This window comes from Rhinolophus ferrumequinum, chromosome 21 (genome assembly GCF_004115265.2).
Source record: "Rhinolophus ferrumequinum isolate MPI-CBG mRhiFer1 chromosome 21, mRhiFer1_v1.p, whole genome shotgun sequence".
Lineage (NCBI taxonomy): Eukaryota > Metazoa > Chordata > Mammalia > Chiroptera > Rhinolophidae > Rhinolophus > Rhinolophus ferrumequinum.
Window position 1 is genome coordinate 19495167 of NC_046304.1, and position 12911 is coordinate 19508077.

Here is a 12911-nt window from a genome sequence, read left to right on the forward strand (position 1 = left end):
GGGTCTGGAATACAAACTCTCCTCCCTTCTCCTAACTTCACAGTGTTTCCAGAGTGCCCCTCAAACTGAAAACCCTCTAACCAAAGGTCAGTCTGCTGTTACCATGTTCTGAACCTCAAGACATCAGAAATGAGTACAAAAGGAAGTGGTTTAAAATTTCCCAGCAGAAGGGAGAAGGGGTAGTTTCTCATCAAGATAAAAAACAAAAAAGCCAGCAGAGGTGGCTTCTGGTTCCACAGCTCAAAAACCTTTGAGTAACGTTTCTCTTCTGCGCTGGAATCTTTCAGATGGCTCAGTGTTCTCACAATAAGGACAGAAAACCGTCTGGGGGAGGAGGACAGAGTGGGGAGCAGGGCCTAGCAAGTGTGGGGACAACATGAAGTAGGTCTGACATTCTGCAGCTCTCTCCAACTTCTCTGAAACGAGACAGACTCAATGAAGGTATAAATTTGAGATTTTGGTTTGGGGGATTCAAAAGTTTAATTCATTAGCTCAGCCACATGGAAAAGTCATATGGAAATCCTGCTTTGTCCATAAAAGTCACCGTGATTTTTCACCTTTCAAAAGACATCCACACAAAATGGACAGAAGGCAGGAGAGAGGGAGAAAAAAGGAAAGATGGCAGAGCGAAGGCGGAAGAAGACAAAGGAGAAAGACAGGAAAGGGACACACACGGGGAGAGCTGCTAAGAGAAGCTTTACAACAAAAACAAGAAAAGAGGAACCTTTACCCGACCGTATTCTAGATTTTATCTGGGCCTGTTGCTAAATAAAGCAACAAATAAGCATTTCTTTCATTTTTATTTAACTACTTTACAAAGGACAAGGAAAGACAAAGGCTGTCTGAGTTGAGCGTGAGGGCCTGTCATGAAACTTGAACCTCTTCCCGTCACAGACAAGCGCTGCTCTTTCCGTGGACTATCCTGTTAGCCTTGCATCAGTCTAACGAGGGAGATTCTGTTGGTCTCCCCATGTGACAGGGGAGGAAGCCAAGGCTCAAAGAGGCCGACTGGCCTGCCCAAAGTGTGTGACTACACAGCTGGTATGACCAGGATTCAAACTCGGTCCATCTGTCTCTAAAGCCTTGTGTTCCTCCCTGACCAATTCATTTCCATCACTGTTGACCAAGGGCCCAGCTTGCGGCTCCAATTTGACAACACGTGGACGGAGGGAAGGAGATGGGGTCCCACTCCTAAGGCACCTGAGCTAAGGGGAGACACAAAGCAGCCACCACCACCCTGACACAAGCAGACAGAGCAGGGGGACGCCCCTTTACCTTGATGATCTCCTGAGCAATCTGCCTGGTCTTGTTGATGTCCAGAGACGTCTTGGGGTCCCTCACAAATGAATGTAACGTCCGCCCCTTGCAGAAGCTGTCGAGAGTGGCGGGGTCAGGCAGAGGTCTGGGGCCAGTGCAGCCTGTCCCCAGCCCTTGTGGAGCCCGGGGAGAGCCCGGGAGGAGCCATGGAGAGAGCTGTGCCCGCCGGCCGCTGGAGGGCTCTCTCCAAACCCCGGACTGTGGGTGCCAGAATCCTTGTTCTTAACCAAGCCTGATGCCCATTCCTTCTGGGGCCTGGCCTGAATGTACAAAAACATAGTTGCATGTACTCCGTTCCTGAGTCCCAGGACTTGCCCATCCTAGAACAAGAAACCCAATTCCCTTAGGCTCCTGGTGACCCAAAGCAGCCCACCCTTGGTGGGTTCAAGGTAGGAACACGCCCACTCAAATTCAGACGAGGAATTGAGCCTTTTAGGGCTATGAAGGGGCAACACTAGGGCTCTGGGGCTCCTGGTAAGTTTCTGATCACAGGGATTTTATTACAATCAAGGGGTGTGTGAGGACTAGAAGGGGCTGTCAGAGGCATCAGAGTGATCCTCGGATAAGGGGCTCGTGTTTTGGTGTCTCCATCTACATCGACCCCTAAAACCTGGGGTGAGGAAGGACCCAGAGAGAATGTTTGGTTCCTTCTCCTGTTCTAGGGAGAAGGTAACTTAAGCCGCATGAGGAAGGAGCTAGGTTTTAGGGAAAAGTTTCCAAGGAGATAAGATTCTGGGAGGCTCAGAGGCTTTGAGAATAGGGCAAGGGGTCTGGAATACTGGAGAATGGTTCCTTATCTGTATTCTAGTACCTTCCGCATATTCTAACAGATGTTACACTTTTTTTGTTGATGAATGTTTTGCTACGTTATTATATGTATTCCCTTTAAGCAGACTCGGATCTTTTATGGAACTGGGTGGGCGAGAGATGGAAGGATGGATGGATGCATGCGTGGACAGCACTGGGGGGTGGGGGTGAAATTTAGGGATTGTGAAGCTGGTCTAACTGCAGTAAGGCTCCCTAAAGCATCATGCTTGGGGGGCTGGAATTTTGTCCCCTTGGAGAGATGGCCTGGCGATCTCACACTGCTCAGGAGTTGTGGTGCACGGTTCCTTACGCCTCTGGATAAACACGCAAAATGGAAATTTTTACTTAGTAAATATAGTTTGCTTGTGGCAAGTTTTTTTCAAAGCACAGGATCAAGCTACAGGAAATGTCATCAGAATATTAATGAAGGTTCTCTTGGTTGATAGGATTAAAATGATTTTTAGTTTCTTCCCAAAACCTCCATGTATATTCCAAAATGTATTCTCTAACCTCACGTGGTTTTTCTCTTGATTTAAGAAGTAAACACCCAACAACAACGTTTTCAATGCCATGGGCAAAAATGTTTCCGTTTCATACCCCCTGGCGCTGGGGGGAAGGGACACTCAGACACCGATGGTGGGAGAGGAAACTGGTGAATACTTTCTGGACTAGAGACAGACAGTGTACATTAAAATATTACACACACAGGCTCTGACCCAGCCCAGCACACGTACGCACAGGTCACCGAGATATAGAAATGAGGATGTTCATTATGATCAAGTGTCCAGTAAGAGAGGATTGGTTACATTAAGGAATGACAAGTGATCAGCTCGAGAGAGAACCCGAACCTGGGTGTGAGACTCTCTTCCCAATTCCACTCCATTTTCAAGTGACATCATGTCGGTAGCTTGAAATTAACTGAAGTGAGAATATGTGAACCACAGGAATTGCCAGTGCCACCAACCAGAGCTTCCCTCCACGCCACCAGGAGCTGGTTGTTAAACATTTACCAGCACGCCACTGGGTTCAACCACGTCCTGGGAATACTGTGCAGGTGTTAAAAAGAACCTGATAAACCTGCACACCAGTGAAGAAAGCAAGGTGTGAATCAGTATGATCTTTGCTGTGTATTTTTACAAAGGAATTGATGAACAGTCTCAAAACATGAATATACGAGGTCGGACAATTAAGTTCGTGAACTTGTTGCAATGATGTTGCTAACCTTTTTTGGTATCGGAGGGATTATTCATTATGAATTTGTGCCAAATGGACAAACAGTTAACCAGGTTTACTATTTGGAAGTGCTAAAAAGGCTGCATGAAAAAGTTAGATGACCTGAACTTTTCGCCAACAGTTCATGGCTCTTGCATCACGACAATGCACCAGCTCACACGGCACTGTCTGTGAGGGAGTTTTTAACCAGTAAACAAATAACTGTATCGGAACACCCTCCCTACTCACCTGATCTGGCCCCCAATGACTTCTTTCTTTACCCGAAGACAAAGGAAATATTGAAAGGAAGACATTTTCATGACATTCAGGACATCAAGGGTAACATGATGACAGCTCTGATGGCCATTCCAGACAAAGAGTTCCAAAATTGCTTTGAAGGGTGGACTAGGTGCTGGTGTCGGTGCATAGTTTCCCAAGGGGAGTACTTCGAAGGTGGCCATAGTGATATTCAGCAATGAGGTATGTAGCACTTTTTCTAGGATGAGTTCATGAACTTGATTGTCCGACCTCGTATGCAAACTTCTTTATTTTAATGGAAGGCACGGTAAGGAACTGTTTACAGTATCCACATGTAGGGAGAGGCACCCAGTTGGGGTGGGAGCAGACTGGTTTTTACTTTGTACCTTTCTGGAACATTTGAAATTTTCTCTCCTTAGGTATCACTTTATTTATTTATTTATTGTTAACGTCAATGGGGTTTTATGACGGGGGGGGGGTTTCCCTCCTTGTACCTGTCTACACTAAAACTTCCATGCCCTCCGAAAACGGTGAAAGGGATGAAGAAGTACCAATTGCCAGTTCCAAAAAAAAAAAAAACCAGTCATGGAATAAACTGTATAGCACAGAGACTATAGTCAATACTGTAACAACTATGTATGGTGTCAGATGGGTACTAGACTTACCACGATCACTTCATAAGGTGTACAAATATACACTATGTGGTATACCTGAAACTAACATAATAATGTATGTCAACTATAATTGCAAAACAAATTTAAAAACAAACACTTCCATGCCCTCCGGGGCATCCATGTAAATAAGGGGACTCCCGGGGAAGGGGAGGCTGAGGCGGCTGCCCCAGCAAGGCCAGGAGCTGGCTTACCTGGTGATGATGGCCAGGTGGGGGGGGTTCATGCAGGCCCCCATGAACAGCACCACGTTCTCATGCCGTGTCTGCCGATAGTTCATCACCTCTTTCTTGAACAGCTTCAGGTGGTCCTGGTTGTGGCCGTCCATCTCCAGCAGGCGGATGGCCACCTCCCCGTGCCAGCGGCCACGGTGCACCCGGCCCCAGCGGCCCTGCCCGATGGGCTCGCCCAGCTCCACCTGCTCAAAGGGGATGTCCCACTCCTGCAGGTACACACTGGTCTGGCTGGCCTTGCGAGAGATGGGGCCCCGCCAGGGCCGGCGGGAGCTTGGCAAGTCATCTATCTCGTCCTCGTCGTCTTCTGCCTCTGACTTGTCAGCCTCTGGCTCCTCGGCCTGGAAGGACAGGAGCAAGGAATAGAAGGGGGCAGCAGATCTGGGCTCAGCCAAGCTCCCTTCCCCAGAGCCCCAGCCAGGTAAGGGAGGAGGAGAGAGAGGCATGGGTTCAGGAGGCGAGGGTTCTAGGTGCGGCTCTGTACTGGCTGGCTGGGCCAGCAGGCGGGTCACTTAGTACCAGGGGGCCTCAGTGTCCTTATCTCCAAACTATGGCCCTTTGCCCAGGTGGGCTCTGAGGTCCTTCTTCCCCCTAACGCTCCAAGCTCTACCTATGAGTGATGCCTAATCACCAGGGAAGAACTTTAACATCCCCTGGCAGGAATAATTTAACCACATTCCTTCTTTCTGGGTATTCTTTTGTTTAAACAGTTTCTGGCTCTCCCCTAGGCAGGAGTCAGTCTGCGAACACTCTAAGCTACACTGCACTGCAGGGAGCCAGGCTCAGCTTACACTGTGGTTCAAGGGTCACGGCTATGCTTCTTGGCCCCGGCTACAATCAGAATCACCAGGGGAACTTTGACAACAGATACGTGGCCCCACTGCAGACGGACAGACTGAAGCAGTCTCCTGGGCTGGGGCCCAGGCCTCTGGGCTGGGGGTGGGAACCATGGGAATTAAGGAGCTTATTTTAGCCTCCCAAACAGGAAAGCAAAAGGAAGCTGGCTTCAAGGCATTCCTCGTCGGTCTTCCCTGCTGTGCACTTCTGCCCCCATCTGCTGCAGCTGGCACCCGTGACGGCCCTTGCCGGGGTCTGGTGCCCACATCCTGCCCAGCCCCCTCCATGTGCTGAGACGGGGAGAGGGAGAGGAGTGGCTCACCTCCACTTCGTGATCCTCCAGCACGTCTGCTTTGGGTTGGTCGTCGAGCCTAGGAGTAAAACAGGATTTGTCAACGAGACCCTGAGCATGGGCTATTCTGCTCTCAGCTGGGCAGGGACTCCCCATGGGAGGTGGAGAAAGGGATGCCAGGCCTGGATCTGTACTTTGACCCATTTAGCTGTGGGTAAGGCAGCCTGGATGTTGTGGAAACAGTCAGGAAGCCGAGGACCAGGCCCTAATTCCCTTTCCCGTCACCTGAGGTTGGTGGGAATGAAGCGTAGGCCGTAACCACCAAGCCCTTTCAAATCTGACAACCACTATGGAGGTTCCAAGTACAAGCACAGGACTTGAAATTCTACTTGAGATTCGGTTCTGTTGCATCCTAGCTGTGTGACTTTATGCACTATTTTAACCTCTCTGAGCTACTTCCCCACCTGTACATTGAGGATGACACCTACTTCATGACCTACTTGGGAATGCGAGACAGATGCTGGGCGTAGCCTGACATGGAGAAATGGCTCCATAAACAGGAGCTCTTTTTAGTAGGTTTCTCTAACTCTGAGTGCCCTTTGGCCCCTCCTCCTGGGTCACAAGACATCTCCAGGTTTACCAGTCCTGGTCTCCAGGAACACCAGTCCCATCCAATGTTCACTGCACCGATAGGAGGCTGATAAAACCCTTCTGGCTGAGTTCACAGGCCCAGAGGGTGGATTAGCCCAAGGACTTTGCCATCTGGCTGGCCCAGTACAAGGATGGCAACGTGTGGAGGTCAGAGATTTAAAGGCGCGTGGGGTGGGAGATGGTCAGGGCTGTGGGTCCAGCTCTCGTAGTCCCCCTGGAGGAGACAGGGGACACAGCATAGGATTGCCTACCGTGTACTGTCCGCTGCATCGGGGAATGGGGCCGCCTGCGGAAATGCTGAAATATCTGGAGGAAACAAAAAGCAAATACAAAGCCTGAGATTATCTTCCCATTCCCACCAAAAGACAGTGTTTTCATGCAGGGAAGTGGGTTCTCCCCGAGTAGCCCCCTCACAGGGCCACACGTGTGTTCTCCAGGCCATCTCCACGCAGGCCAACTTGTGCTTTTCATAAAATGGAACATGGAAGCAGCCTCCACAGTAGTTGGTTTGTCCCAGGAGGGGACTCTAGGTGGGCAAGGAGGTTGAGACTTCCCAGTTAACACCATTTCCCTGGGGTCAAACTGCCTCATACAAGTAAGTAGTGAAAACAAACTGGGCTACTGTTTGCTACACACGTGGGCTAGCCCCTCCTGCTCTGCTTGGAGGCAGGGGCTGGTGGTGAAGCCCTGAAAGTAGTGAGACTCCTTCACTCAGGCCGAAGGCAGGACGCGCAGGTAGCTTGTTAGTGACACCTGGTGCCTGGCACAACTGCTAAGAATTTCTGGTGGGTTTGGGGCACTGGTGGAGCAGGTCTCAGGTGAGAGGAAGAAAGCAGTCCATCCATAGGGCAGCTAGGGCTGACCCAAGCCTGGCGCTTTCCCAGTTTTCACTATGAAAGCAGCACCTTTGTCACCCTAGGGTGGAACTAAGGTGTCATGGGCCAAACCCTCCATGGCTGCTGCTGTTGCCTGGCTCTGTCTTCTCTCTAGTCCCTCTAATCTCACACAGGGAGGCTGGCAGCCCCAGGGCTGGGTGGGTCCCTTGCTCCCTCCACTGTTATCAGCAAAAGGAGACAGACTGGAGGTGGCAGTGGCTCAGGCTAATCAGCCACCTCGCCCTGCCTTTTAGGACAAACAGCCTCCCCACCAGCCATCACCTCCCTCGAGCGCCCTCTAGAGCTTTCTCCAAGGCCACCCTGAAGGTCCTCTGAACCACAGGTTCTCAACATCTCAGGGACCTCACAGACGTGAAGAATCTGACAGTCTGTGGGCCTTCTGTTTAGGGAAACGCACACATGCACCCAACAACCTGTGCACGGTTGCTGAGGGATCCTGGACCCTGGAAGCTTCTGCCAAGGCCTCCTCCAGACATCATTGTATCATGTCCACAGACTGTCAGAGTGGCCTGACATTTGTACCCATCCAACACTGCTCAAATGTTTCCACAAAAGAAACAGACGTGTGTGTGCATGGTGGGGGGAGGTGGAAAATGGGGATGGGTAGGGGAGTGGGGGTTCAAGAAGACATTGCACCCCAGGTGGGAGGACAAAATGTCTCTGAAGCCTCATACCTTTCCTTAAATATTAAGAACATACTTTGCATTCTGCTCCCAAAACGTGTCCATGTTTGTTTTAATAGAAATATATTGCCCTCCTCTCGCCCTAAAATATCTTCAGAGCAAGACAAACCGTTCTGGAGGTCTGAAGCCTGCAGACCTTCCCAAACTGGCTTTCCTTCTGGAAGAAAAACCGTGTTTTCCCAATGCTTTCGGGTACTCACTCCCCTGTACACCATCCTAGAGCTAGTAACCACGGAGGCTCTTGGAGGGAAACCAAAGCAAAAATGGGTATGAAATCAGGAAGCCAGGCCCTGACCCCATCCCACTTGCACATGCCTGCAAAATCACATGGATGGTCCTGCAAGAACTGACAAATGCTCCACGTCACTCCCTTAATAGAGCTGGGTTGGGGAATAGAAAAGACTGGAATAAGCAAAATGCCATGACTTCAGGACAGGCCTCTTTAACCCAGTTAAAAAAAAAAAAAATTAGTTACAGTCTTTCCCTAAAACACACAGAACTTTCACATGGCTAAATTAAGAATTAAAAGTTGCAGATTACTTATAATGATTGTCACCTTCAGCTTGAGAAATAAATACTAATCATATAAATTCTTTAGGGGCAGGAATATGGTCAAACGCAAAGGCTGACACATTGCAAGGTGTGCAAAGCAATTTTTGTGTAAGGGAATCAATGAGATTATCTTACTGAATTTAAAGTTTTTCCTTTAAACTTTCTGCCTTAAGGAGGCATTTCCAATGATGGCCAGCAGATGGCGGCGTGCAACAAAGGCTCTGGAAGGTGCACTCCCCTGAGTAAGGGAAGCACAGACCTTCCTATACTACTAGCTTCCTTCCCCTTCTGCAAGATAGAGTAGCAGTTTTCTTGTTGTTGTACAAAAGATATCACGACAGAGGCTCATAAGGCATCAGCAAAATGTCCTCTCCGAACATTATGCAAATTGTATTTCTGCCACCTCCTGGCTGTGTGACCCTGGACAAGTTGCCTGTAGTCTCTGTGCAAAAGGATGGACAGGATGGATGCTAAGGACCCTCCTAGCAAGGCATTGCCCCTGTGAAGGGCTAGTCTCAAGGCTACTACTCACCCTGCTCCCTTGTCCAGCCTCAACAGACAGTCAGCTCTCAAAATAGGTGGGTGTGAGACTCAAGCACCTCCAAGGTGCCCAGGGAGAGGGCACCCAGGTGGGCTGGATAGAGGGGTCACAACAAGGGAGAGTTAGTGGAACCATGCAAAGGACTCACCTGGGAAGATAAACTGCTGTCTATGATGAATGAAGTAGGCAGCTTTAAACAGAAGAGGAGGTGAGTCACACACAGAATAGCAAATGCAGTGAGGGGGCAAGGGACACAGGCATAGGCTTGAGAGGCAGGGGCTGGTTACTGGGCTGGGGCAGGCCTGCTCCACCTGCCTGCCCGTGCCAGGTGAGCCTGGCCAGGACAGGATGATCAATGCAGGAAGGAGAAAAAGAGGTAGGAGAAAATGGGTGTTGGCTGGAGCCTACGGGAGGGAAGGGGCTTGCACTGGAGGACTGGGGTCCAGAGACCCAGTCTACAGCCACCGTGCTGCAGAGCCCTGGCCAATCCCATGCACATTCGGGCCCACTTCTCTGTGCAATGTGTCCGAGCCCAGGAGGGTGGCACAGAGTGGGGAGAAAAACGGTGATTCTGAAAACATTTAACCGTTTTGTGTACGGAAGAATGGCCTTTCCGTCTGCCCCACTGAAGCCTGAGGTGTTGAGGCTTCAGTGACTAGACCTCACCATCCAGGAAAAACAATCTCTTTTGAGGATGACTGAAGGGCACATGCTGGGGACCTGGACTCGGACACAGCATCCTTCTAACCCCAGTCCTGCCGCTTAGGCTCTGAGGCCTTGGGAAGGTGGTTAGTCTCTCCAGTCGTTGTATTTGTAAAACGGGGGTATAAATAACCTTTACCCGGGTTGATCCTTGAAGATAAGCTGAAATGCTCCCACACAGTAGAGAGAGGGTGGACAGTAGGAGACTTTTCCCCAGCTTACCCACCAGGCCAGCCCAGCCCTGGGCACTGCCATGACCAGAGTGGTAACAGATCTAGGAGACAGTCAGGGCTCTGTGCAGGGGACATAGGGCCCAGGCAGGAGCATCAGGGAAAGCTGAGAAGCTCTGGCTAACATCACAAAAAGGACTTTTTCTGTGGTTGGTGTTTTTCAAGCAGGCCCTTCCTTTTAGAAAAACCCAAACTAGAAGGTTTAGCAAAAGACCCAGTTTCAGAGCATATTAATGACAGAACAGAATGGGAGAAGAGGCTAATCAAGTAGGCCATCGCTCAATCGCAGGGCGGGGAGGGGTATGATCAGGACACTGCATTAACGTCCAGAGATACCCAGCCACGTGCTCAGTAAGGCGCAGGGATAGCAAAAGAGAAAAAAGATTCCTACAAAATCTGTCTCACACCATCCCCAAAATTAGTCCCTGGAACCCTGGTGAGACGGGCCCAATGAGGTTGCCCAGCCTCCTGCTGGCTGCGTGTGGCCCCAACTGGGGGTCCCCTGGCACAGGAAGAGCTGTACCTCAGTCCTTCTGGGCCTGGAGCTCCAGGGGCCAGTGACACGTAGGGCCTGATCTGGATGCCATGGTCCTGTAGCTAGGCTGGGAGCAAACTGGACCACCCCAGCCTCCCCTCCTTCCTCCTGGCTGCCAAACGAAATACACTACAGGTCAAGACCTACTGCTAGGAGCTGCCAGGGAGGCCAAGGCTCAGTACTCATACGGGCAAGGGGGCTTCGCTCTGCTCCCTTGGGAGGGGGTACACCCCAGGCCTGGCCGCGGAGGAGGGATCCTGGGCAGCTGCGCCTGTAGTGCACTCAGGGGTCAGCTCTGGTCAGGTCTGCTTCTGCGTGCACGCCCCAGGGCCACTCTGTCTTTTCCACACACTGAGAACAACCAAATTCCAACTTCAGGTAGTCTCTTGTTTTACGGAAAAGGAAACAACCACTCCCATTTAAGTAGCGTGTCCAGATCACAGAGCAGGTCAGTGACAGAGCCCCGAATCTCTCCTCTCCCAGGACTGCTGGGCCTGCCCCAGCTCCCTGTGTTACCTGTGATGCTTCCTGGGAGCTCAGAAGCCTGACTGAATAAGCAATATCTAGGAGAAGCCAGCAGGAGGGCAGCAATGGGATTATGTCAAGGATACAGGCTTCATAGCAGATAGACTTGGCTTTGATTCTGGCTCTGCCAGTTACAGGCTGTGTAACTCAGGGCAAGCCTCTTCCTTTCTGAACCTCAGTGTCCCTGTCTGTAAAATGGGTACAACAACAGCATCTACCTCAGAGCTGTTATCAAGTTTAAGCATGGCAATGAAATTGAGCTCAGTACAGCGCCTGGCTCCCAGCAAGTTCTCTCTCAGTGGCGGCAGTGTTTGACCTTGAGCCTGCTAGGGTGTGCTAAGAAGGGGCATCTGACTCCATCCCTGCGGGCCTGAAAAAAACCAGAGGTGTGGTACCTGGGAAGTTGAACCTGCTGTCCCGCTGGCCAGGTGAGGGGTTGGGGGGCGTGGTAGCACTGGATGGGTTGGATGATGTGGGGAAAGGGGCAGGCGAGGAGGGCGTGGAGGACGTGGTAGAAGACGGGTTGCTGCTGGAGTCCAGGTGGTTCATGGTTGGAGGGTGCTCCTGCAGGACCAGAGACAGAGGAAGTGGGCAGGGACTGTCATTACCCTGCCCAGCCTGCCTCCCGTACCCCAGGTTGGGACCCTCCCTTCCTCATGTACAGATGAGATCAGCCCAGGGCATCCTGACATTCTAGTGGTCTGATATGTGAGGGAAGGAGGGCACAGAGACCCTCACCTCAACACCCATGCCCTACCTGCTAGTCCTTCTCGTTTCAGCTCAAACACACGTTCCTCCCAGAAGCCCTTCTAAGCCCGGGCTGGGACCATGCGCCTCCTTCTTACCCTCCCATAGCTCCCAGTACTTTCCATCAGGGCACTCAAACTACGGTTTGTCAACTGCGTCTTGAGTGGTTTTCTGAAGAATGTCTTTCCCACCATGGTGTGTCCTGTGAGGGCAAGGGCCATGCCTGCTCATACACCCAGTGCCCGGCTCTGAGCCAGCACATAGTAGAGTTTCTTTAATGAATTAAATTCAGCCGCTGAAGAGTACTTGTTTAGTATGTGGTACACAGCTGGTGCCTAAAAAGTGCTCCCTCCACTCTTCTGCAGACCTGCGGGCTAGGACCACCCAGTGGTTTGGGTCCTCGCAAGGCCAAAGGACCACCTGAGAGAGGACTATAGGGGGACTGATACTATGTGACGTGGGACCCCGGACCAGTGTTTCTCTGACCCAAACAACAACGGGTGGGGGAGGAATTCTTTGGTCATAAAAGCTCAGGCCACATTTGGTTAAATGCTAAGTGGAACAGGCTTCTATCATGCAGGCCCTAAAAGCTCTGGGATGAACAGTAGACTCTGAAACCTACCAAAGCTATGCCATGGGCCTCACTGTCCAGGCACAGCCAACACCACCCGGTGTCAAGCTAAAGAGGGGGAAGGAGCGGGATCCACTGAGCACTCACTGCCCCGGATCCCACTCCTGGCCTCTGGGCCAGGCAGCCAGGGCAGGGACAGTGGCTACGAGGCAGGTTGCATCCCAGCTCCTCCATTCAGCACCTGCATAACCCTGGACAAATCACCTCATCTTTCTGAGCCACACTGTGTTGTCTATAAAACAGGGGTGTCAGCTGCTGCCTTCAAGGGGTTGTTCATTTGCTCAACGTTCAACACAAAGATTTCCTCACTGCCTACTGTGTGCCAGGCACCCATGAGGCAGCAGGGACCCAGCGGGAGGACAACATGGCTCTGCCCTCCAGAGCACCCACACCGGGGAGACGGACAGCAAACAGCTGACTGCACAATGCAGTATCAGGTCAGAGGGATGCTGGGAAGGGAGTGGTGTGGCCAGGGGCCCCTGTCCAGGCAAGGTCTCCCTGAGGATGTCAGTGGTATAAATGCTGGGGAGAGGATTTCAAGCAGAGGGAACGTAAGAGACATCAGGTCTGGAGCAGCTGGCCTCCTTTGTT

At 51.3% G+C, this 12911-nt stretch overlaps 1 protein-coding gene across 6 annotated transcripts in view; it reads right to left on the reverse strand.

Annotated features, from left to right (window-relative positions):
* KSR1 (kinase suppressor of ras 1) overlaps nt 1–12911 on the reverse strand; it is a 145044-nt gene that overhangs the window by 16873 nt on the left and 115260 nt on the right. For 5 of the 6 annotated variants that reach the window (XM_033089259.1, XM_033089258.1, XM_033089261.1 and 2 more), the window contains 6 exons: nt 11338–11506; nt 9099–9140; nt 6530–6584; nt 5658–5706; nt 4460–4839; nt 1276–1372 (listed from right to left, as the gene is read on the reverse strand). In XM_033089259.1, the coding sequence (XP_032945150.1) occupies nt 1276–1372; nt 4460–4839; nt 5658–5706; nt 6530–6584; nt 9099–9140; nt 11338–11506 (792 nt within the window). The remainder of the gene's footprint in view (nt 1–1275; nt 1373–4459; nt 4840–5657; nt 5707–6529; nt 6585–9098; nt 9141–11337; nt 11507–12911) is intronic. The other variant, XM_033089257.1, reaches the window with a different exon arrangement.